We start from the raw sequence: 27,061 nt of genomic DNA, 5'->3' as shown, positions 1-27,061 counted from the left end.
GAGGAGGTTCCACGGGAATTAAGGTGCAAAGGATTTTACTCCCATTATTTCCTAATCCCCAAGGCCAGTGGGGGCCTCCGGCCCATTCTGGACCTGCGTGGGGTCAACAAATTCATGGACAAGTTGAAGTTCCACATAGTCTCCCTGGGCACCATTATCCCTTCCCTGGATCCTGGAGACTGGTATGCCGCCCTCAACATGAAGGACACATACTTCCACATAGCAATTCATATGGTGCACAGGCGCTTCCTGCGCTTTGTGGTCAACCGCGAACATTACCAGTTTACGGCCATTCCACTTGGCCTTTCCACAGCCCCCCGGGTGTTTACCAGGTGTATGTCGGTCATGGCTGCCTTCCTCCGTCAATGGCAGGTGCAAGTGTATCCTTACCTCGATGACCAGTTGCTTCGGGGCCGCACCAGAGAGCAGGTGCAGTCTCACTTCCACCTGGTCAGGTATATGTTCCAACAGCTGGGTCTCCTCCTCAACGTAATGAAGTCAACCCTAGAACTGACCCAGAGGATGGAGTTCATCAGGGCGGTCCTGGACTCCGTTCAGGCATGGGCCCTCCTACCGGATTCCCGTTTTCAAGTTATCATGGGCATCATTCAGGGCCTTCAGAGCTTCTCAACCTCGACAGCAAGAGGATGTCTGAGTCTCCTTGGCCACATGTACATGACCTGGCACGCCAAGCTCTGGCTGTTCCAAGCATGGCTCACCTCAGTCTACTGCTCGGGGTGCGACAGCCTGAATATGGTAGTCACTGTCCTGGAGCGGGTCCTTGCCTCTCTCCACTGGTGGCTCAACCCCCTGGTGGTATGTGAGGGAGTCCACTTTCACAGCCCACAGCCTTCCTTTTATCTGGTCACCGATGCACCAGCTCTGGGGTGGGGTGCTCATCTGGGGAACCTTCAGACTCACTGCACTTCAGCTCTTCCTGGTTTCTACTTGTGAGCTATTGGCAGCTGAGGTGAGGGCTGCTCTGACCTGGGTCAGGGGCCACTTCAGGCATGTCTATGTTGCAGCTAGTAGTGAGCTTCCTGGCCTGGGCTTGAGCTCATGCACTAAAAATAGCAGTGTGGACATTGTGGCTTGGGCTGGAAATTGGGATCTCAAGCCCTCCCAACCTCGTAGGTATAAGAGCCCAAGCTCCAGGCCAAGACACAATGTCCATGCTGCTACTTTTAGCATGCTAACTCAAGACTCGCTAGGATAAGTCTGTCTGCCTAGGGTGGGAGGCTCACTTCCAGCTGCAGTGTCAACATACCCTTCGGCTCTTAGCCAGCTCCATACTAGAACCTCTCCCAGGTGCAGTGCCAAGTGGAGCTCAGCAGCACCCGGCTTTCTGTCTCCTCCCCTCAACAGGGACACAGGACAATTCTCTCCCTGGGAACAAGAGGAGAGAAAGAACAAACCACAAGTGACAGATATTAGTTATGCTGCTTAATGCACTGCTGGAACGTGCTCAGATACTATCTATGATTGTGAGAGTGGTATAAGAAACTATATATGATAGAACAGAGTAGAATAAATAAGTGGATCTCCTGTTTTTGTAATTAGCAGTGAAGGGAGAGAAACTATAGAAAAGTAATAATAGTTTAATTGCATATAGAAATGTGGCGGTAGTTGTTTCAGTAAGATAAATGTGTATTATTCTACCTTTTTCTTAGACTATTAACAAATGGGTTTGTAAGAGTTCATTGCAAGAACTTGTTGGGTAAACTAAATTACTTGGTTCAGTCTGAAATGGACAATGATGTCCTTTGAAAATCTACAGAAATTTTTTTGTCAGTTTTGGGATATTCCGCTTATTTACATTGTGTAACTTTAATAGGGAGGAAGAAAGTAGGATAAAATGAAGATTATGATAATGCATATAGAATATTTTCTGTGATCAGCAATAATTCCAGTTTCTAATAACTTCACCTTGATACTATATTCTGATAGAAAATACCATGCTTGTTTTTATTTTTATTTTTCATTATTATTGAATCATGTCACATGTAGTGTAGTTTTTGCTTTGAAACTTCTATGATGACCACATCAAGGAAGTTTCACTCCATTTACATGTGGAAGAAACCACACATTACATCTCAATTGTTTTCTTGCTTTTCCCCAGCCCATGAATCTTGGATGATTGCCAGTATGCCTTCTGCATTTAATAAGTAAAATCAGAAACACTCGGCAGACCTCCAAAATTTAGTGTTTTGCTTGACTTTCTTTTATTTGTGATCTTATTTCTTCTTTTTATAATCTGGCTAAGATGATGGTGTAATAATTTTCCAATATAACAGTAAAATAAAGAAATAATATTTGACAGAAATAGAAGTATGGCTTTAATTCACATTTTTATAATGCCATCAGAAATACAGGAGTGTTGATCAAAAGTTATATTTTCCTACTTTTAATTGGATGGATTTGTAAATATTGAGGAAATTGTGAAGTCCTTGCATTTTATGCAAGTGCCATGGCATATTGTAACTATTTTATTTTTTACTGAAGGTGATTTATATTTCCATCAAAAAAGGGTGGTTGGGTTTATTCATTCGGTATGGACTTTGCTCACAAATCTATTTAAAACAATGGTTGCTTTGTGTTAGCTGTCTTTGAATGTTGTGTGCCTTCAAGTTTATTATTGCAATTGAAAATGTGTAAAGAAATCTATTTACTCTTGGTTTTCAGATTGACACATTACCTGTTAGCTTGTCTAAACCAGAGGTTCTCATATTGTGGTCCCCAGGGCACTTGGTGGTTGTTCACAGGATGCTTGCTGGTCACATGATTGTAGATCTCTTCCTTATTTCCCACTGCTAAATTGCTTTAGTAGGCAGCTAAAAAACTATTAAATTCATTCCTAACTCTATTCCGTGTAAGTAGTTTTGGTAGTAGCCACATGGACATTCTGTGATCACAGTGGGAAGGAAGGTGAACTGTGGGATTAAGAGGGAAGGTGTTCACAGGACAGTCTCTGTAGAGATGCCAACCACACATTTAAAAAAATCCTGTTCTAGGTAATCCTCTACCATAGTTAACTATTAGAAAATAAACTCACTTCTTGCACCTGAAGTATTTAATTTTCTTGTTGCAGACCTGAGTTAATACATCCAAGATTTTACATTTGTTTCATGATTCAACAATATCTGTTCTAAACAATTTAGTGAATACTGAAACACCATGACATTGTTGAGAGTTATTAGTAACCTTTTCAAGGGCAGGTCCAGGATTCAGTTTTGGTCTGATCCCACAAACATTTACCACTGGGTGTAGTATCTATTACAGTGAATAATCTGGTTGAAGTTTCCAAATAGACAATGGTACGCTCGTTACCATTGGTACTAGTTCCACGGAAGTCAGTCAAACTGCTCACAGAAATCAGTACTACAGTAGAACCTCAGAGTCATGAACTGACCGGTCAACCACACACCTCATTTGGAACCAGAAAGATGCAATCAGACAGCAGCAGAGACAAAAAAAAAAAAAAAGAAAATACAGTGCAGTTCTGTGTTAAATGTAAACTTCTAAAAAAATAAATGGAAAAAGTTCAGAAAGTTTTGACAAGGTAAGGAAACTGTTTCTGTGCTTGTTTCATTTAAATTAAGATGATTAAAAGCACAGTTTTCCTTCTGCATAGTAAAGTTTCAAAGCTGTATTAAGTCAGTGTTCCATTGTCCACTTTTGAAAGAACAACCATAAAGTTTTGTTCAGTGTTACCAACATTTCAGAGTTCCAAACAACCTCCATTCCCCAGGTGTTCATAACTCTGAGGTTCTACTGTATGCTCAGTAGAATTTCAGAAATGGGCCTTTCTCTAGTACTGATCAGAATTATAATGGGGTGTTAAGAAGAAAGCTTTCGTTGAGACTGCAGACATATTATCTGGTCAAATCTTTAAGCAGAATGTGAACTTAGTAAAAATACTCTTTTGCTCTGCATTAGCATGATGGCTCTCTTTAAGATATTACACACATGCTCAATAATGTCCTAACCTTCCGACATTCTTTGATTGCATAAGAAATATGTTCTTTGATGTAGCTTTTCCACACCTGGCCGTTATAATCTGAGTACAGCACAATATCAAAGCAATTGCAAGTATGTGCTGTACATTGCCGCCCCCCAAGTATAGTATAGCAGACAAGTGATGGTATGTAGTGTCCTCAATTCTAGAGAAAGATTCCTGCTCCCTCTGCTATCACTTTGTGCTTAGGTCAAATGAAAAAATAATTTCACTGGGTGGTTAGTGTGTGCTGTATTTTCAAGATGCTATTCTGCCCCACTTAACCCTTCTGCATATACTAATCCACATACACAGATCTGGAAAGGACTCTTATATCATTTGAAAATGTTTATGATGCTCCCACACAACACAAAGACACTTCTATAACCCTTCAACCATTAACTTTATAATGTAGATAATATAAGAATAATCAATAAAATGAATATTAATACGAAGATGTCATTTTACTGGTAGTTCCCAAGGATGGCCTCAAAAGCCAAGCTGCATTTGAAGAAATGAGGGCAAATTACATCAAAGAACTAAGGAAGATGGTAACTAAATGTCCAAGTAACTCTGGACAAAGCTGGCAACGATTCTACCAACTGACTAAGCTTCTGGACTCCATGCACGATGTAAGTATAATCTATTAGGGATCTTAAAGCACATAGGGTGGCATCTTTAAGAAGGGTTAAAGAAAAAAATCTCTCCCTTAAGGTAAACTAATAATTTTTCATTACATTAACCAGCAGGGAAGCAATAGGTAATCAGTTTTTAAAGAGTCTGTTAGAAGTTTCTGGACAAATTTAGGGGGAAATTGCACATAAAATTAGAAAATAAAAACCTTTAAGGGCCAGGTTTTGATACTTTTATTCATGTGAATAGTACCTCACACCACAAATAATCATGTTGAACTCAGCAGAACTATTCATTGAGTCAGGTGTTACCCAATATGAGTAAAAGTATTGGAATCTGGCCCTAAACCAGCAGATGAATGGTGTAAACAATTCATTTTCAGAGAGCAAGATTAGTGAAATATGCTGTGTGGTGTTAAAACTTAAGGAACGCCCATGAGTCAATTCAACTACAAGGTGTTGGATTAGAGTTTCACGCTTTTTGTAATTTAAGAACTGGTTTGTTAATAAAATGTTTACTTCATTGTTGAACAAATATGTGACCCATTACAACTGCTAATCTCATAACTCAATCTTTCTAAAACATTTGTTAATGGTTTAGGGTCAACTTGGGTCCCTTGAAGCTTTGCTGAGCTTCCAAATCCAGCATTAATTGAATTTTAATTATTTCTATCCCTCCATTTTGTTTCAAAGGTATTTTGTGATGTAGAGGCTTACCTTGTAACCACCAGTTACAAGAGGCATACCATACCTACTGTCAAGGCTATCAGTAAACACTGTTTAAACTGTATAGCAAAAGAAAGAAAACTCCCTCACTCTATCCTGATGTGGAAAAAAAAATTTTTTTGTTGTGAGCTGCATGTAGAATGTTGGGCCCTAATTGTAGAAGCTGCATATAAATGTCTCTCTTTTGTACTTGTCTTAGTTTTCATTTTTGTGGACTTAGTACAGTGCAGTGCAGTTTAGGTCAAATCTATAAGAGCGCCTGAGGTCTGTTTACAGAATGTACATATGGAATTATTTTTCAAATATTATTCTGTTGTTCATTAAAATCTTTTAAAATCTCAGTGGGAGGAAAAGGACATTATTAGTACTGCAGTAATAGCTCATTCTTTAGAGATCCATTTTCATTTATATTCTGCCAATGAAGGATGTTTTACTGTTTGGTTTGAAGGAATGGGTTTGGTGAGGAAAGAAAGTCATTTGCAAGTTATTCACATATGAATCTCCACAGCACCTGATACAGTCCTCTCATGCCCCTGCTTTTGTAATATTTTTCATACATTTCATTGAAAGTTACATAATTGTCTTCTGAAATATAGAGTTTGTGTTTTATTTGGTAATTCTTTTGTACTTTTTTTAATAAGGAGAATTGTGTGGATGGGAAGTAATAGCTGACAGAATTCCAAACTTATTTAAAATAATACAATATTCTACAGTAATTACCCAAAACGCTGCATTAGTATTGTAACCTATAGTGTTTTGATCAATCACTTCAGAATGCCGTGGTATTTTACTTAATTTTTAGTAAGGATCAGAATTGATGATGCCATTTTTATTATATTACTTTTTATTTTAGTATAAGCAAGTTAAGGGATTTTTAAAGAACGTCTTGCTGTCAGCATTCTCTTTAAAACAGCCAGTTGTCTGCACAACACTGCTATTTTGTGTGACTTACCAGTCAAGCACTTGTTTATTTTTTTCCTTACAATTTACTTTTTACTTGTATTGGCTTAGATTGTTCCCGAGGATGTGTGTTCCCAAGACTAATCTCAATATCAAAATTGGCCAAATGTTAAATTAATTTAGACAAAGCACATCAGAATAATTTTACAGTAAGGTTGACAAGAGATGAGAAGTGCTCTTTTCCCCTGTAGAGTGGAATTTCTCAGCTTTTATCATGGAAATGAAGGTGCAATTTTAAAAAAAATTTTTTTTTTTTTGCTAAAATCCTCAGTACAGGTCAATACTTTTCAGCTGTCACCAATATAATTTTAACTTTCATTCCATGTAAGTTTAAAGGATCAGAATATACTTAGTCCTGTGAATTCTCTAACCACAGCTGAAATCCCATGTTTGTATCCCTGCTGCAGATACAGCATTGGCATTTGCAACACAAGCCTGAAGGGAGCTCTCTAGAATTCATGCTTATTCAGTCCTGCGGCTGCCTCTAGCTTTTTCATTAGAGCAAGGCAGCGTATCATCATTTGTGGAGTTTACTTTACCCTGGTGGAGTGCTGCACAATCATATAGTTTCTTTGTATCTTAAGACTTGCTTTTATTAACCTCGTTCTTAAATATTCTTTTTTTAAGGACTATATAAAATAAGAAATTTGAATACTGAATGATACTGTATTTGGCTTAAATAATATGAATAACATATAACCAATTAGATGGTTTTATACTGCTCAGTGCTTTCAGCCTTTCATCCACATGGTGAGCATATGTGCAGACAGAAAAGTGCTGAGATGGTGGGGAAAAAAGTTTCAGGAAGAGCAGGTAGGCAGTAAAGTATTTGAAAATATCAGCAACTTTAAGCAATGGCTCATAAAACCTTCAAGCACTGAAAACAAAACTGAAGAACAAAAGAACAAAACCATTCCTGAATGGTTCAGGTGAAGATATATGCATCAGATAGCTGAAATACACAAACACAAACATACACACTCACAGTTTTATCAGCGTTGTGGGGACCAACATAGTTAATCCTCATTTCAGGGATTTTCTTTTTAACAATTGTGACTGTCATAAGCAAATTTCTAATGATTTCATTAAACAGTGTTGTTTGTTCAGAACCATAATGCAGTGAGGCTAGTTGATTCCACTTCCTAACCAAATTGGTAAGGCTCATACCAAGGAATGACCAAGGGTATTTGAGAGAGAGAGAGAGACCTTGTTTGTAGGTGAACCACTCTGTTTGATCAGACAACTAGCAGGCTGGAACATCATAAACAGTGCATTACACATGCTATCAAAATTTTCATTTGGATTTTCAACATCTCCTGGAGCAAGTTTGCTCTGGGGGCAAGGGTTGTATCTTGACAATCTTTGTTTCATATAAGGAGTTTAATGTATGTTTCAGCAGTTCTCAGAACAAAAGTTGAGTTCAGTTTCAATCTAACTGATATTTAAACAGACTTTGAATTCTAAGTGCTTTTGTTTCGATGCAGCGTCATTAAACCCTAACATGAACATACCCTTTGGCATGGCATGATGAGTATTGCACTGTTGTTTGCTTGTTGATATTTTCAGCCTGATAAAAATAAACTCTTTAAGGACCATGCTGCTGAATTATTAATATTTACGGTTCCTGATGGGAATACTGTACAGCTGAAGTGGATCTTCCCATACGGTCAGGCTGTGAGAACAAAGATTTTACTTCTTTGAAAAAAGCTGATATTGGTGGTACAATACAGTGTGTCATGAATTCACAGCATTACTTTATATGAAAACACTGAGGCTTTGCGTTTGTCCCTGATATTGTAACTAATACTAGGGAGAAATTACTGTGCTGTTACCCAAACTCTGCCTTAAATTATTTGAATTTGTTAATTTTCTAGTTAAGTTGATTATGAAATCATGGTTTCTATATATGTAGTCTTAATCATAATGATACTGTAGGTAAACTTTGAGAGGAGTCAAGGAGTGACCATAAAATTTCATGCCATAGACACAGATTGAGAGGGATTTCTAAGTGAAAGCACTGGCTCATCTTGCCAGTGTAGGGAAAGGGCTCAGCGTGGTAATGTGCACCTTTGCAGCCTGAAGCAGTTTTTGTTACTCCTGGATGTACAAGGTTATGGTGAAAATCAGAAGGCTGAAATCTGGGTGACTATTGGCCATGAAAATGCCACACTGGCTTGCGGTCCACTATAACTGTGTGGTCTTTGGTGATGGAGTGATGTTCATTTCTCTGAATTTGAAGAGTAATATAGGTGAAAGTTTCATAGAAAAAACAAATAATGACAAATTGAAGTTTGGTTAATAGGGAATTAATCTTTTGAATTTCACAGATCTTAAATATAAAGTGCAAATGCTAAGACTGGTTACTGAGACAGTAATCGTTACATAAAGATGCAGGAATCTTAATAAGCCTACTTTAGTCTTAAAAATGTTTAAATGCAGTGTGTTTTTTGTGAAACACCCTGCCTGTTCATGAATTAGGTAGAAATGACAATTATTCATTAATGATTAATGCACTCAAGTGAGAATCTCTGTCCAAGTATATTATCAAATCACTCTTAAAAGCCAGCATAGTTAGTTCATTATGTGGATAGCAACTTTTCATGTCTTACTGTGGTTTAGGTGACATTGAAGTAAATATTATGAATTCTGTCTTTATAATAAAATACACAATGTAGGCACCACCACCTGGGATTTATTTATTTAGGGGTGCTTATGGAGCAAGGTTTGTTACATACTCCAAGATACAAAACCACATTTTATTGCATTCTATCAAAGTGAGCTAAACAACTTAATATAATTGGTAGGAGTGATCTATTGTTTTTTTCCTCTGGCAAGAGTGTGACTAATAAGAATTTTGAGGGAAGTAGAATTTATTTATTCTATATACTCACACCTAAGCAAGCAAAATCTTAACATCCAAGTAACTCTTTAGTAATTTAATAGTTTTTTTAACAATTAATGGTTGTAAAAATAAATAATTTCTGTCTAAGATCTCACTGTTTTCTGTTTGTGATATCAGTGGTGCCTTCATTCACACGGCTAATTGAGTGTGTTGCCATTCACATAGCTCTAGTAGAGGTGGTATCAGCACTTCCATTATAAACTCCTGCTTTCCATATTTGCAAGGACCATTGTGAAAATACTGAAAATAGAATTAGAGAAAGTGCATACTTCTATATACAGTACCATTTTGATACATTTCAAACCTCAACCCTTTCATTAGATTTTCTTTGTACAGCAATCTTCTAATTATCCCTCTGAGCCCTACTTTCTTCTTTTCCATTGTGTCATTTTGCGTTGTGTGTTTCATATATACAATAGACTTTATTCACAAGAAGGAGGAGCCATGACCCAGGGTGAGGCTTGTAACACAGGGAAGTCTAAACACAAGTAGAAACTAAATAAATCCAACTCAGGAAAAAATCAGGGTAAAAAAAAATGATACCCACTTACAAGAAAAAGCCTAGTAGCCTGAAAATGCACCTGGTGAGAAGCACTTCCCACATGATACATACAGTGTGGATTGTATTGAAAATTCAGTATTTTCAAGCCTCCCGGTGTTAGACATCATTTTGCGGAAAAGTGACTGAGCCCGCTAATAGCTACTTAGATTAGTTAGTTTGCATCCAGCTTTCTGAAAAGAACTGTGAACATTACACACTTTGCTTAACTCATGGCACATTCTATTCAGATTCTCATCCTGTGTTCATCTGTGTGGTATTTGAACGTTCTGCATTAACAAAGGGAGGGGCCCTCCATGTGGGCTATCTCCATGGCACTTCCCCTCCATCCCTACCCAGCCACCTCTCCACACTGTCCATAGAGGGAGAGGTGATGTGGAAAAGGAAATGCCTAGTATTATTTCCCTCCTAGCCCCACAGAACTTAGCTGGAAAAGTAATACAGTTCCAAGTTGTATTATATTTTCTCTCTCTCACACACACACACTCTCTCGCTCTCTCTCTCTTTCCCCCTTCCCCCCACAAAGTGAGTGAAAACAGTTCCAAGTTGTATTATTTTCTCTTTCTCTCTCACACACACACTCTCCTCCATCCAACGAAGTGAGTGAAAATTCTGATTTAGTAATATTTTACACCCCCTTGGCATAAGTGATTAAACAAGAGAAAATAAGATTCAGACCACTGATCTAAAACCTGTCAAATAGGCTAAAATCAGCCCAGTGTAAATAGGTAAAATCTGTTGAAGAAATCAGGGCTCTGCAAATTACATGCGCAATCTTAAATCTTTCCACTTGCGTATATGCATGCTATAGAGTCTTTAATTGCATGATCATGTACTCGCTCACATTATATAATATAATACACCTTTTTTTCTTACTAACTTGTTGGTAAGAATATAAATAAGTCGTGCAAGATGCTCAAAAATTATGTAGGGCTCTGCAGGATTATTCCCTCATGTTGTTTTACTGGGGTCTGCATGGCTTAAGTAGATATATACAGTAATGAAAATGTGTGTATGAACATATATATAATTTAAACAATATGTTATGGTATTTGAGAACATTTCTGATCATGTAATTAAAGTCTGTATCATAATGCAAGCACATATGGGAGTAGAATTAAGTCGTGCATAACTTTTAGTCATTTGTAACTTTAAAGTTGCTCTAACAGGTTTTTTTAAGTAGAAAATTCTGTAGCTTTTAGTCAATGGAGCAGCACATGAAGACAGGTGAATGTACAAAGCTAGATGTGCCTGGCCATGGGGAACAATGATTTAATGAACTGCAGTGGGAAAATGTGCTAAGATTCAGGTCTCTTGTTTGCTGGCAAACACAAGGTGCCCAAATCTATTCTGTGATTTTGTCCACACCATTCTGACTTTGACAAGTGATGTCAGTTAGTCCAAGGCAGAAATGATAGATGACTTAACATACTGTAAAAAGAAAAGGAGTACTAGTGGCACCGTAGAGACTAGTCCTCCTTTTCTTTTTGTGAATACAGACTAACACGGCTGCTACTCTGAAACTTAACATACTGTAAGACTTTAGGAGATAGTTAGACAGTTGCTATTTTTGAAATGCCTGTTCTTTTTCTAATATTACTACTAGAACCCAGTATTTGTTTGTAAGAAGAAGGGCATGCACAATTTAATAAATTGTATCTTTAGCTTTCTGGTTGCCCTCCAGCCCATCTCTTCTATAGCAAAGAGAAATTGCAGTTCGTGATTTTCTGTCATAGAATTGCAAAAGACAGAGAAAAATATCCCATTTTAAAATGTCTGAAGGACAGAGCTAAATACATTACAAGAAGGGGACCACAGCATTCATATACGCAGGTATAGACCAGAATGAAGAATCTAATCTGCAATGAAGAAAAATCTGTGTGAAAAAGGAAGTTTAAGAGATAGTCAGACTAGTGTCGTCAGCGCTTTGAGATGTACTATATTTTTTTATTGCCAAAATAATAAAGACAGCTTTCTGCCTTTCGGCATCCCAGCCTAAATTGCTCTTCTTTTAAATGTTCAAGGGGGCCATGTTATATTGGGATTTCAAAATGGAAGCCACTCTTTGAGGAATCTATGCTAAGGTTATCTCCATGCTTGCCCTCACTGGTCAGAGTTGGCTGAAGTATTGTGATCAAGATGAAATACAAGTTGTAAGATGCAACGTTTACCTAGATAACCATGTGGAAAACTACAGTTGCAGTTTTATAGAAAATACACCTTTGCCCTTAATCAGTTTAGGGCTATTCTGAAATTTTCATGTATAAAACTCTCAATCCATTCCCCACCCCCGGAGCATGGCATTAGTTGTGAAATATATTTATATAATGAAAGGTGTAACCCATCAAAATGGGAAGGCAGTTACGAATGATTCTGTGATAAGATTGGAAAAATAAATATTTATTTCTCTGAATTCTGCCTTTGCAGTAGTGAGCTGGATGAAGTAAACTGATGGCCAGTGACATGGATAAAAGTAGATGCATTTAAATGTTATAGCTTTATCAGTTAGCACATGCATATGAATACTGCAGACCCTGCGTCAGTACAGTAATATGCACAGGGCCTGAGCGTTCACTCCTTATCAGGCAAAACTTATCAATTTCAATTGGAGTTCTGGATTGGGCCCCCTGCGTAGCTCAGTAAAATTAACTAGATAATTGATGTACTGAATCTCTGATCACCTGGAAAGTAAGATGCAAAAAATATGGGTAGATTTTCCTGAAAATTTTCCTTGGGGCTGAGGAAGAGAGCAGAGGGCTTGATTTTCATAGACACTGAGCATCCAAAACTTGAATGCAGGTTAATGGGCCCGTAGTGAAATCAAAGAAAAGTGCAGCTACTCAGAACGTCTGCAAGTCAAACTTATGGTATCTTGGTTTCACTCCATTCCCCATTTGCTGATTTTGACTGCATGGGTGAAGCAGTTCTGATTATCTATTTTTTTCCTGAAAAGGAGTTCTCAGTAGAGCTGATGTTTCTTGGTACTATTCCAAGGTACTGTTGTTGTCTACTTGTGGACACAATTCATTTAAAACATTTTTTAATAATCCTGTGTGCTTTTTTGCATTTCAGCTTGTTAGTGACTTGTTAGAATTCTGTTTCTACACCTTCCGAGAGTCTCAGGCACTGAAAGTGGAGTTTCCGGCCATGCTGGTGGAAATCATCAGTGACCAGTTACCAAAGGTGGAGTCTGGAAATGCCAAGCCCCTGTACTTTCACAGGAAGTGATGGAAAATGTCTTAATAGAAGAACTTTGCCTTAAGTTTCCTTGTGTTATTCCACACCCATGAAGGACCCAAGAAACCACATTTTAAACGTGCTATTTACACTTGTTCAGCAGCCTCTGACTAGTCTCAAATCATGTGAAGGGTTTGGAAAACAGTTGATCTGGATTTGGCAAGACCTAGATGTTTGAAAATTACCCCCTTACTCCAAACACTTAGAAAATGTTCCTGTTCCTCTGGATGAAAAGCCATATCTAGTCAATAACTCTTTGATTTTGATATTTTAACAGATGGGAGTTTTAAATATGCCATGTAGTTTCTGGTATTGTTTGCTTGTTTTAAAAGGGTTCAAGGACTAATACAAACTTTTTAAAGCTTACCCCTTGGTTTGCACATAAAACGTAAAGTCAATATGGGGCATTAATATTCCTTTCTTGTAAAAATATATACAAAACCCCCCTAAAGTGTAAAGTAATAACAGAACATTTGGTGTGGAATACTCGTTATCCTCACCTGCGGCATTTGTTATCCTATGTTATCCATCATAGGTGATACACACTGTGTTAAGTGTCCATTTACTATTTAATTAAAAAGGATAAGATGTTAAAACAAATGCCTCAGTTTCAGTTTATAGTATCTATTGTGCTGGCTTTACAAATAATTTTTCGCAGTCTTTTGCTGTACTGTACATTGCTGTATGTATAAATTGTGAAGGACCTGAAATAAGGTGTAAGGAGCTTTTGTAAATGAGAAAAAAATCTTTAATGGTTACTAGGATGAATGGGAAAGTATTTTTGAAAGAATTCTATTTTGCTGGAGACTATTTAAGTACTATCTTTGTCTAAACAAACAAGGTAATTTTTTTTGTAAAGTGAAATGTTCTGCATGCATAATGAACCGTTTACAGTGTATTTAAGAAAGGGAAAGCTGTGCCTTTTTTTAGCATCATATCTAATTTACCATTTTACACGATCTGTTGTAAATAACCACACAACCTTTTTCAGTTGTATTTAAGCCTACTTTTCGGTACATTTTTCTCCGTTTTTGTCAACTGCTTGCAAGTATATGTGACTTCAGCTCATTTTAGGAATACTGCTTCATATTTCTGTAGGAAACTACACTATGTTGTGTTTGCAGCTTTATGGTGGTTTCATTTAACAAGACATTACAGTCTCTCAAAAGCTTTTGCCAGCTTTATGATGTGGTGAGTTTCTGCCCTCTACTCCAGATTCCTCAAGGAGATAAAAGCAAATCATAGGATGTTAAATGATTTTTTTTTTCTTTTTCAAAATTAAAGTTTTCCAAATTCTTTGTTATTCCTTTTCATTTTGAATGCACGTAACCTTAAAGGTCCAGTTGTCACCTCTGATTTAGGAGAGTGAATTCCAATAATGGTTAAGGGAACATACAGATCATTACAGTAAGTATACTGTATATATTTTGATTGGGAAGGATGAATGTACGGTGCTGGCAGATTATCTTGGTGGGGTTTTTAGTTATAAATTCAAAACATTAATGTAAAAATGTAAGCAGACCTACATCTAAACAGATACTTTCACTGTGAACATTTCTATCTTAGTTATCAATTTTTGTCTCAAAACCATGTCCTCTGGTGTAAGGAAGGCTATGAAGATGCACCTTTCATGGGGTGACTTTCACAATTTGTAAATAAATACAAAATTCTGGAGTAGAATAGAGACAAGATGAACTTTTCTGAACATCACTGTTACTATTATATATACACTAATTTGAATAGAATAATTTTTCAGAGAGTCATGATTCCTAAATTGTCTGTCTGGGCAACAGTGACATTTTTGAGCTACAGCTGTCCCTTGACCAGTCAGAATGTAGCATTCTTATAAATGGTGATCTAATAAACTCACCCACTCTTTCTAATTCAAAACTCCGAGGTGTGCTTCTGGCACATGCAACATAGAGTCAACACTGCTTGTCTTTTTAAATGACACCTGCCTTATGCAATGGGTAATCTGTAGAGGCTGTATTCAGAGAGGGGGATCTTATATATAAATGTATACATACATATATTATTTGCAATTTTGGAAGTCTAATTCATAGGTAGATCCTTAAATACAATCAACTGACCTGCACAGCAATATGAAAGCCACATGTCCAACGTGATAAATACACAGCATGCAGAATGGTTGTTTACAGTAATGACATGGTCAGATATCCTTTACTTTTTTTCTCTCTAAATACTGATAATGGAATTTCAAAATAGCCAGGTTTGGGGTGAATACAGTCTGCAGCAGCTTTTTATATTAACAAAGTTACTAGCTCCTTTTCTATCTCTAAGTAACTTTGCTTGGTTAAAATAGCAAAGCCATATTCTAAACTTCACCGTTAAATGCCTGTCCCAATACAAATTGTTGTCTGTTTGCTCTTTTTTTGTACCTTATTGCTTTTAATCTTGGTTTGGTACAATTCATAATTCACAGAAACTTCATATAATTACAAACACACTAAATTAGTTTTAAAAAGCAATTTATATCTTTATGCAAAAACGTATGTCTGTCTTTGCAAACAACTGTAAGAAGATTACAATAAATCCTTTACTTTAATCACCTGTTGTTTATGAAACCATTCATTGATTTTTTTTGCTAGAAATCATTCAATAGATATAATTGGATACAGATGTTTTAAGAGACAGTACTCTCTTCTCCAGAATACTTATGCAGAATAGCCATCTCACATTAACTAACCAAATCTACAGCAAAAAATATAAAATACTGTTTTAGCTACAACAAAGAAATGAAAGTATTTTGAACTTGTTTAGAATGAAATAGGCATTTGTCTCCTGCAAAATATAAGACAAACTCAGTGAAATTTCAAAATGTCTGTTTTAAAAGTGGGCTTATGCTGATTGCATTAAATAATGTTGTTGCAAGGAAAGAATGGGGATAGACCGCAAGAACATTGCATACACATTATAAAATGTAAAATAGTTTTAATGTACTGCAGCAGGTATTTCAGGAATACTAGATCACATTGTGCAAATGTTCAGTTGCACAAAATAAAATAGAAAGGCTCAAGTTTGCAATATCAAATTCTTATTAAAAAGATACTTTACAATCAAGCTAATTCATAGGGTGGTGTTTTCACTGACTTGTATAAACGTGTATGAATTTAAAACAATCTACAATTAATGCACTTTTAATTGTTAAAGATTTGACTTTCTTTTTGTAGAGCAATGTTTTCAGCTGGAGGTCAATGACTTGATAAAATAGACAGCAGTTCTGAGGTCAGTGGAATGTTTAAGAATTCTTGGAGTTTAAATAGATTTTTGGATGAAAAATAAAAGCAGTCAGCACTCTGGTGTAAACAGTAAAATCTATGCATAATGATGCATTTATAATTAGGGGTTTGCTTCTGTATGGTTAAAGCTTTTTAAATAAATAGAAAATATTGTTTGGTCTTTGTTAATGTCTGCAAGTACACTTTTTTAATATAAATTGTACAAATATACATGGATTAAAATGGTTTGCAAGTATTCCTTGCGCTTTAATCTTCACTAGTGGATGGTGCATTGATTTCCTTGGAAACAAGCCTGTGTTTACTTCCAAACAATCTATTTAGACAACATGAAATTAATTGCAGTGTTACATAATTGTTGTCATTCTTCATGCACATTGAAATCTATTTTTACAAGCCTCTTTATAATGGTGGGTTGTGGTGGCGCTAACATCCACACACTGCCTGTTGAGAGGGCAGGTGCTCAAGGAGCGTGGCAGGTCCCACCTTGGGAGCTTGCTTAAGCAAGTTGGGCAACTGTGTTTTCCAGGAGAGCTGGCATGAGACTGACACGGAAGGTGAAGCACGTCTCACACAAAAGAAACGCGAGTGACAGACAAAATGATGAACTACGAAAAGGTTTAGCACAATAAAAGCTGGAGTTAGGCTCTTACCTGTATCTTCACTTGGAATATACTCTCCTACAATGGCTACTTATTATTGTCCACATAATTAGAATTTTCCCCAGTGCACGATTGATTGCACAAGTTCAGAATGCTAGGAGCGTGCGCTCTAATCCTCTGAATTTCAGGCAAGAGCAGCAACAATCACGTTGCACCAGAATGTTTTGGTGCCAAGAAATCTTAATCCTACCCTACATCTTCGAAACTCGTTCAGCAGCAAAGAATAACAGTGACCTCACAAGTGGTAAGGCAAAATAACACGCCCCTTCCCAAAATGCTTGAGTGGTGCAACAGTCAATTGTGTTGATCTGTGAAGGTTGTGTGTTTTGGAGTACCAGTTTGATGAAGTTGGGGTACATGTTGGTTATTGGCAGTGCTTAATTTGTAACTGATGCGGCAAGCCTAGAGGTGCTGGAGCTCAGCGCTGGTTTTGGGTGTCTGTTTGAGATGGAAGTAAAAGCTTTATGGAGTGTTTTGGGGCATTGTGGCCAATACAACTGTGGAAAAGAAATGTACAATTCTCTTCCCTTAATTTCCATTCTTTTAAAGTTTTGGGTAGATGGGAAGTGTCCTACCTCTACTTTTAAACTGCCACTAAAGGCAAATTTTGTTTGCTAATATCAACAAGGGTGACTCAGTGCTGAACATATATAGACCAGGACGACCTGCATTCAGCCCTGTTTCAGAAAACCATGTCAAGCCCCATTTAGTGTGGTTTATTATAGGGAACATAGGTAAGTTAGTCCTGCACTGGTACAGCTGCAGCCTTGCTGTTTAATTAGACAAGGCAGCTGAGACTGGGACAGCAGGCACTGGGGGAGATGGGGTGGGAAACCAAAGAGAGAGTGTGTGTGAGAGTTAAGGGGGCCTGAATTATCTGCATGGTGCAATTGTGGAGACCCCCATGCTGAAGTAAAGAGCAATGTACCAGCATGGAAGGGCAGGACTTGTCTCCACAGTAACTCCTCACTTAAAGTCATCCTGATTAACGTTGTTTCGTTGCTGATCAGTTAGGGAACATGCTCGTTTAAATTGTGCAATGCTCCCTTACAACATTGTTTGACAGCCATCTGCTTTGTCCACTGCTTGCAGGAAAAGCAACCCATTGCAGCTAGCTGGTGGGGGCGTGGAACCAGCAGCCCCCCTATCAGCTCCCTTAAGTTCCCTGTGCAGCAACAGCCCAGCAGGCTATCAATTGCCAGCAGTTCAGCTGTCCCTCCCCCGATTGCCATGTGCTGCTCCCCAGAGCCTTGTGTTTGCTGTGCAGGGGAGGGGGAAAGAAGGGGGCTAATGTCAGGGTGTCCCACTCCCCCCTACGCTTTCCCCCCACTTACCCCTTCCATATAGAGCAGGGTGGGAACAGGACGGAGAGAGCTTGCTGGCCACAGCTGCTGTCTCAACTTTCTGATCTTTTTAAAGGCAATGTACTTAGAATGGTGTCAGCATACTTAAAGGGGCAATGCACATCTCTCTCTGTCTGCTGTCTCCCCTCCCTCCATTTGTGCTGCCTTGTAGAGTGTGAGGCTACATTAACAACAGCCGAGTGCTAGTTCATCATTTAGCAGTAAGGCATTCCCTGGGAAATATCCCACCCTCTGACTCCACAATCACCATTGCTGTGTACAGTATTAAATTGTTTGTTTAAAACTTGTACTCTGTGTGTGTGCGTGTATATATATATATATTTTTTTTTGGTCTAGTGAAAAAAATTTCCCTGGAACTGAAACACCGCCCCCCAATTTACATTAATTCTTATGGGGAAATTGGATTCGCTTAACGTTGTAGTTATGTTCCTGAAAAATGTGACATTAAGCAAGGATTTACTGTAACTAAACCAGCAGTCATTCCCCCCTTTAGTTATTTTGGTGCTCGTCTGTGTGGGGTTACTTAATCCAAAAGAAGAATGCCCTACTTCAAGATTACATGAGTAAGACTGGATTTATTATGTTAAAACAGATCACACATTGTGTCCACACACACACTTGCACTGAAGTAACTGAATATGTGAATTACAACCAATTTGATTATTTCAGTTCTAGTTACGTAGCCAAGTTCTGAAAGCTCTGCAGCGAGTCCTCTGCTGTATGTGAGCAAGAATGCGCCTGGAAGGGGGAGACGGGAAACCTGCCATGAAGAGCATTAAGACGAATGATTTTCTCAGGCCTCTGTGTAGAGTTAAGCACAGAGGATTCTACTGAGCCTGAACTTCTAGAGCCAAGGCAGAATAATGGAGCAAGAGCCTGCCAGCACGGGAGGGGAGATGAACTTTGCCTAATTACTGTCATTACTGAAGTTTCTGCTGATCAAAGAGGTCCTAGCTCCTGCATTCATTGTTTGGCCTAGGGTCCAGGCACTTACACTTGTTGTTGAGGACAAAAAGACAGTCTGAGCAGAGCACTGAGCAGAGCACTTTATATCTCTGGAGACATAAAGCTAATTCCATCTTTTCTACCTGATTCACTGTCCTAGAGGACAACACTGGTCTGAGAGGGTCCCAAAGTAAAAGAAACAAGGTTAGTGTGTGTGTGAGAGAACTTTCACCCACCTGCCAGGCGAGGAGGATAGACTAACTAGGACTCCAACAGGAGCACAACCAGTACCCATGCTACAACACTAGACCACCACTGTGCGGAACCAGCTGCCGAGAACCCAGCAGTGTTCTGCTAAAGAGAAGTGAAAACGGCTGCAGTGCTGAAAACCTGAGAAGATAGGCCTTCGTTCAGCTACGAAGAGGGGCGGGGAACAAAGGGGCAGTCAGGCTATTTCTTATGGCCACGGGAAGGAGGAGCAGACAGCAGCAAGCCCGGAATCAGGCTGCAATGGCTGACACAGAGTTGAAATAAAGCAGTGTGGAACCCAAACCCCACACCACAATTAAATCTATGAGACTAGAATCAAATCTCTTAGGAGAAGGGAGTAAAAGGCCTCAGAGGCAGTGTTGTTAGCTTGCCCAATGGGGGAAGGCTCCCTTGAACACTTTATCTTTCAGTGGGGATCAGCACAATTAGCATAGACTACCCTGAAAAGTGCTCTCCTTCTGGCACTGGCAATTGTGCAGGATAACCACTGAAAAGCTAAATAGTGGCACACTCATAGATGACTCTCCCTATTCTTGTCACTGGAGTCAACATTGTCATTAAGCAGGTCTTGGAGGGAAAGGAGGAATTGGATTCTGAGAGCTAGACCCCAAGCTTCCAGGAAAAGAGGCTTTTTTTATTATTATATGCTTGGAAGAAGTCTTTCCTTATGTATCTTTTAACTTTCACAATTCTTTGTCTCTTCGATGCATGATGTCCTAACACTGATTGTCTGAAATACTGCACAAGATTAGGGTGACCAGACAGCAACTGTGAAAAATTGGGACAGGGATGGGGGTAATAGAACCTATATAAGAAAAAGACTCCAAAATCTGGACTGTCCCTATAAAATCAGGACATCTGGTCACCCTACACAAGATGGATGGAGAGAGGGAACACCACAGACAGCGGGGCTACCGCTCTGTTACCAAGAGCTACCAATACTTCATAGGCTTCTCTCAGCAAGAATCAGAGTGTAAGCCAAGGTGGAAGACCCTTCCCACCAGTGCCAGAATTACCAGAGCTGAATTCTTAAAAGTAGTAGGCGGTGTGTTTAACTCAGCCCAGTTCAAACCCAGCTTACTCATACCTTGCTTTTACAAAAGCCACAATGAATTAGGAATGAAAAATGAAATTAGCATTACCTCTCCTACCAGGAACTAATACGCTTAACAGGGTCCTTGTCCTCTTCTTAGGGTTGCTTGGAACTGGCATAGATTTACATGAGCTACCAGAGGCAAAAGAACCTGAAATAAGAGGAAGCTCAGAATAGCTTATGCAGGAGTCTGCAGACCTGAAGGCAATGCAGCAAACTGGATCATAGCAGTGGGTGAGGTGGCACTCCACAAGTTAAATCTCTTACTACTTTTCCTCTACCTTTTTTAACCCACTTCATTTGTGTGCTAGACCAAGAACTAAGGCATTTGGAAGACAGTGCAGGACCAAACACACACTGAGCCAAAATATTATGCACAGTTTGGTGCTATTGCTTGTTCACAAATGAGTGACTGACTCCATACTTTAAAAAGATTTTAACTTTGACGCAACTTTTAGCTGTCCCACTTACCATACTAATCATCAGTGGGAACACAGTGGGAACACAGAGTCAAAGCATAGCCTTATTCAGACAGTGCATTGCATTTATGGCCAACGCTTTTAGGATGCAAATGAGTTTGCGCAGGTGTAGTCCCATTGGTCCTTTTGTTGTGATCAGAGACCAGAATACCCAGCCAAACACTGCTTTCCAAACCTATGATCTATTGCTCAGTGTTATCAGAGGGATTATTTCCTTACTGTTGTGAAAGGGACAGATTAGAGCGCTTGATCTCATTACAGTAGTCCTACACCATCTTCAGTATAACCTCCCATCCAGAATTGCCTTAAAGCTGTTTGGCAAAGCTCACCACCCCCTCAGACACAGTGACATATACTAAACCTCATAGCTTGGAAGAGTTCCATTTGGACCACAACACCAACTCAGCCCACCATCTGGAGTTCATTTGTGTATACTCGGAAGATCTGGGCAAAGGAATAGATAATGGCATTGCATGAAAACTTTTATTTAAAAAGAAAATGAAAGAGCATTAACTACTCCTGTTTTAAGACTAGTAACTTAATATATCTGCAATATTTTTTGGTTTGCAAAAATAGTCAAACCGCATGAAGCTCACTTTAATGCAGTGTATTCATCTTAAAAGGCCGTGTTATTTGTGCATTTTTTTAAACAAGAGGGGAAAGAGAGAAGACAAATTGCACTCAAAACAATGGTAACTACCTTTCATCGTATTTTTATCATGCGGCACAGAATTGTGAGATATACAGTTCACGATTGGCCTAGATTCCGATACCTTTCCCAGGCACACTGATGAGTACCTTATTGCTCAAAATGGGGCTACTTGAGGAGTAAGATACTATTCAGTAAAACTAGCTACTACTCAGTATAACTATGGGCTGCACAGGCCCTGTAGGACGAATAAGGCTTGATTCTATGTTCTTTGAAGTCAGTGGTAAAACCCTCCTTGACTTTTAATGGTTCAGAATCTGACCTTACATCCTGAAACATATCTAGTAACATGGCAGGGTGAGAATAGGGGCCCCTGCTAAGGGGAGAAGAGGGACACAGAACTTCTGGCATGGAGGCAGAATGGTGTGTGTGTGGTGCAGAGTGCCTGCAATAGCAAGGGATGGAAGGGTGGCCCACAGGGAGAACTCTTGTGTGCAATGAGCTCGTCCTTCAGACTCAATGCAGCATGTTACCCTGTAGTTGTATTTAGCAGATGTTAATGAAATCAGTAAGTAAGTTGTTTGCTGTGGGGAATGTTCTCCCTAACTCATAGCTGTTCTGAATCAGCAGTGCCTTCCTCTTTACTGATTCTGCACACACACCTTCCAGTAACTAAGAGAAGTTTATTTCAGTTACTGATTTATAGAAACAGAGCAAATCATTCTCCAACAACATGAGAGATAGACAAATAGTAAACAACATTTAATTTACGGTGATTTTTTTTTTTTTTTTGGATGACAAACCTGTACTTTGAAAATTGCACAATATGGAACCAGGAGGTACTGGAGCCTGTAATAACGTTAATGGGTCCTGTCTTGAAAATAATATAAATGAAGCTATACACATTGCATAAAGGCATCTGCATTTTGAAGACACTTGAAAATCCATGTTCCCCCTCTCTGTGGGTTTTATTTATCTGATAAATCTGATCCAGCTACTTCCCCTCCCCTTTCAGAATATTACTTTGCCTTCAGCATAAGAGCCTCTTTGCCCAATAACATTTCAGAACCAGAAAAATAGAGGATTGCCAACATTTAATGGTGGATATAAATACAGTTTTCAAATTTCAATTTAATCAGCACCAGGACAATGTAAATACTTTTAAACTTTTCTCCAAATGGCAGCGGAGTCTGAGTTCAAGCACATATCTAACTTAAAATTCTGGTTATCCTGCAAACAGATTGCTGTTGTGCTTTGCACATGTAAAACCCTGTTCATAAAATTAAACTACCCCTCCAGCCCCTCCCATCCCCCACCCTAAAAAAAAACACCTTACACATCACATCTCTGCAATTCCTATTTGGCAACATTTTGTCTTTATACAGATTAAACTCTTCATCCCATTGTCTAGCTCTTCCTTGATTAAAAGCAGTCATCAAAGCAGAGAAGTGACCAACAAAAATCCATGGATACCATGTACACCTTCTGGGCGTTAAATGCAGAGAGCTAAAGAAACTGAACATAGTTTTGTGGAATAAGTCCTCTCCTGCCATTTAGAGTTCCTTCAAGCCATCCTGGTTCTCTGGAAAATTGCACTACAGAAGGAAGAAAAAGGTTTTATTAGTCTCCACTGTATTTCTATTAAACTTGCAGCTTCAACTTGTATCTTCCTGAAAAAAGCACAGCAAAGCATTAAACCTTTTGCACAGACCAGTGTGGAGACCATAGCTAGGAAAGGAGGAGGGTTCTGATTAACTCATTTAAATATTGGTATGTGCCACCTAGGAGTTAGGACATGCCAGACTCGCAGGGGTTCTCATAACGAAAATTGTGGTGACCTCGGAGCGCAGCCACCAACTCTTGCTAGTGTCAATTTTTCCTAAAATACTTAATTACCTTTAGGAAAAACAAATAAATATGCACATATACAGGTCCAAATCAGTGTAATTTATTTACAGAGGGTTTTTTGCAACCTAATAATAAAAATAATATACAGTTGTCTCTATTCTTTACTGGATCTAAACAGAATAGAAACACATAAGGTGCTTTGCATGTTCTTGTCTTTTATTTTATTTGGGGGCGTTTGTTTGGGGGGGTTGGTTTTTTTTTGCTTGTTTGGTTGCTTTTTTAATGACTTGCTAGCTAGTAAGTCTGCTTCTGTGAAATGTGATTCCTGTACGTTTGTTAATATCACTTTTCACAGCAGCAGACTTGATAGGTAGAAGCCAGTGAAAAGTGATATTAACAAACATACAAATACCACTTTTCACAACAGACTTACTCGGCTCTGGTAAGCCAAAGGGCAAATTAAGCCCTGGATGGGGAGGTGGTTAAGGAAGCAGCGGAGGTCCGGGGTGATGGGGTGGAGAGCCTGGGGCTGGGGCCAGAGGACAGAGTCCACCACCCAAGAGCCAAAGCCTGAACCCGACCGCCCCTGGGAAGGTGGGGAACTCAAACTGGCTGCCTGTTTGTCTCTCTGCTGCTTCCCCCCACCCCCAGTCACTGCTAAGGAGTCTGTGGCCACATGAAAAGCCCCTGGTGACCGCATGCAGCCAGTGGCTGTATTCGAGAAACTCTGTGCCAGAGGCCATGGTTGAGCATGAGAGCCAAATCTGGTTGGGTTGGTTGGTTGCAGGAAGATTGGGCATTTTTTGTGGTCAGCCTAGGAGATCAGGACATGGTGAAGGGGTTTGAAAGGAAGGTCTGGGAAGGATACAAAGTGAAAGTGCTTGCAGGGCACCATATCAGGAGGAAGGTTAGATCTTGACTCTTAACAGGGATTATAGCAGTGTTTAAAAGCTTAGTGCGGAGCGGTTACAGTTCTTGCCAAGCACAGTAGGGGAAGTTTTAGCAGTTGAGAACAGGGCAAGACCAAAAACTTGTCCTGGGTGTAGGGGGTGAGTTTGGAAGCTTGGAGCTGTGGGGGAAGTCAGATCAGGTTTTACTGCAAGAGGTTTAAGGCATGTGAAGTGTTGGGGGGGGGGGCTAGACGCAAGTCAGGTGACTTTGGCTCATGGGGCTTGGATTGCAGGGCTATAAAACTGCCATGTAGACATTTGGGCTCAGGCTAGAACTCTGGCACCCTGGGCATCAGAGGGTACCAGAGCCCAGGTTCCAGTCCAAGCCTGAACATCGACATTGCAATTTTATAGACCCGCAGCCCACAAGTTCACATGGGCCAGCTGCGGGTGTTTTATTGTAGTGTAGGTGTGCCAGGAGACACTTAGGTTCCTTGACTTTCAATTAAACTTAGGCTCCTTAGTCACTTAAAAATGGCACGTGTGTACTTCTGAAAAATGTACGATGTGCACGTTCTTTTCCTCTGTCCCAAGGTGAATTCTATTCACTGCTCTGGCAAGTGCTGTCAAAATAAAGACTGTAGTGTGAAGAGGACTTTAAAAATGTAGAGAGCAGAACTGCCTTCAGATTTTAAAATGATGCTTTAACAGTTATAGCAGTAATCTGGCAGCACATTTTGTAATGGAAGATTTTCATTTAAAATTTACCAAAGGAAAAATAGTGCATAGACAAGTACCTTTTTAAATCTCTCCACACATAGTAACTTACATTACTATTAATAATTAGCATGCCCGCCCGCCCTTTGCCACTTTCATTCCATGACTACAGCCTACGCGCGCACTCACTTATAAATGCAACCCTGACACCACCACGGAGCCTCCCTCCAAAAGTTTCGTCACCCCAGTATGGCTCAACCACAGTGAGCAAACACTCACACTGCTGAGACAACCCGGCCCTCCTCCTGAGGGGGACACAACCGCAAGACTGGCGAGTGAAAGTCAGAACTCACTTTTATCAAAAAGGAACATGAACTCAGGACACAAACAAAGAAAAAACTATAAATGTGAAACTCTTCCTTGCAATTTGGAATTCAAAGTCTAAAATATATTTTGGGCAAATCAATATATAGACACAACAGGGGTGAGGGATGGGGGGGTCAGACATACAGTGTATACAATTCAAAGGCCCAGTTTAACAACCCCAAATTAGGGTACATATACAGTCAGATCAAATTCAAAGAGTTGAAGTCACTTGGGAGTTGAGGACACCTGACAGGATGAAGACCTAAAACTGTTGCAGAAGAGGAGATCTTAGCTGAGCCACATGAGATCACTGGATTGGCAGCACTAGCAGTTAATTTTAGAAGCCACTTTATGAATAACTGTTGTTTAGATTTTAGTGTGAAATAACCAATACAGCACTTTAGGATGTAACCCCCGGACCCCATCATTTAAAAATGGGATTTTTGAGTGAACAATATCATTTTCACCCCAAGGAAACCAGAAATGGAACAGCAGGGATATTACAGGATCAGTAGCGAGGTGCAAGAGAGCTCTGTGTTTGGGAAGTTTGCATACCATCCATCTGCATTACACCTGGCTCAGGCAGAATTATTGGTATGTCACTTTCATGAAGATAAAATTCACAGGGGTGCTGTGAAGATTAAAGAAAAGGACAAAGTAAGTATAATGGTGAGATCACCACACTGATGTTGATCCAGATTTATAAACTGTGCCCAGACTAGTAGGCCCTAATTTTAACCTGCTTTGATGTCTCCGTTTTCTCCATTCATCTTTTTCCTAAATGTATTGTACAAACACATTCACTAACAATCTCACCAGACTCAGTCGCTCTGGATCATACACAGTGCCATTAAAGTTCTCTTTAAATCCAAGTTGTTCAGCTCCAATTTTTCAGGAAAATCTCCAGCTCAGGAGCAGCTCTTTGGTGTCCCCCTTCTGTCATTTCTTCTCAATCAACCATGATTACAGTTCTTAGCACTTTCTCAAATCTGCCTCTATTAAAAATACCTTGCTGCAGAGACTATGCACGGGGCCTCAAAACTACTCATCACTGGACCAAGCATCCCACAGGAGTTATGTTTTATGTTGCCCTGGGACAGGAAGGGACAGTATGTGTAGTTCAAAAAATACAGGGCAAAGAAATTAAAATGAACTATGACACAGCGACATTAACCATGGCCTGGAAAGACTGCACCACATTGCTGATCGAAGACTAATTCTCAAAAGCTATCACCTCCTGGGCCAGTGGGAATACCAGCTGAGAAACCCACTGCAGTACCTGAATTTGCCCTCATTACCTCATAGTGGAGACAAACTTGGAGAGAGGTTCCAGGGTGAAGGTCTAAGGAGTGCCACAGAAACAATATTACCAGTTTTACCTAGGTAAGCTAAATAGATGGTGTTACTTCTAATTGCAAATAGGTTTGCCAACTTTCTAATTGCACAAAACCAAACACCCTAGCCCTTCCCCCTTTTTGAGGCCACGCCCTCTGCCCCACCCACCCCTTCCC

At 39.3% G+C, this 27,061-nt stretch overlaps 2 protein-coding genes across 18 annotated transcripts in view; one reads left to right on the top strand and one right to left on the bottom strand.

The window, feature by feature from the left end:
- Positions 1 to 17,811, top strand: part of NR3C2 (nuclear receptor subfamily 3 group C member 2) — a 280,863-nt gene extending 263,052 nt beyond the window's left edge. For 9 of the 11 annotated variants that reach the window (XM_073341312.1, XM_073341313.1, XM_073341310.1 and 6 more), the window contains 2 exons: positions 4,469 to 4,626; positions 12,846 to 17,810. In XM_073341312.1, coding sequence (XP_073197413.1) covers positions 4,469 to 4,626; positions 12,846 to 13,001 — 314 coding nt within the window. In that variant the 3' untranslated portion in view covers positions 13,002 to 17,810. Of the gene's footprint in view, positions 1 to 4,468; positions 4,627 to 12,845 lie in introns of all 11 variants that reach the window. The other 2 variants (XM_073341308.1, XM_073341307.1) reach the window with 2 other exon arrangements.
- ARHGAP10 (Rho GTPase activating protein 10) overlaps positions 8,422 to 27,061 on the bottom strand; it is a 266,272-nt gene continuing 247,632 nt past the window's right edge. For 2 of the 7 annotated variants that reach the window (XM_073341321.1, XM_073341319.1), the window contains exon 23: positions 22,330 to 23,324. In XM_073341321.1, the coding sequence (XP_073197422.1) occupies positions 23,236 to 23,324 (89 nt within the window). In that variant the 3' untranslated portion in view covers positions 22,330 to 23,235. Of the gene's footprint in view, positions 8,540 to 9,309; positions 9,455 to 21,441; positions 21,525 to 22,313; positions 23,325 to 26,105; positions 26,182 to 27,061 lie in introns of those variants that run through there. The other 5 variants (XR_012158590.1, XR_012158591.1, XM_073341323.1 and 2 more) reach the window with 5 other exon arrangements.

Source organism: Lepidochelys kempii, chromosome 4 (assembly GCF_965140265.1).
Source record: "Lepidochelys kempii isolate rLepKem1 chromosome 4, rLepKem1.hap2, whole genome shotgun sequence".
In the NCBI taxonomy this organism is placed as follows: Eukaryota; Metazoa; Chordata; order Testudines; family Cheloniidae; genus Lepidochelys; species Lepidochelys kempii.
This window is presented reverse-complemented; position numbering and strand designations above follow the sequence as displayed.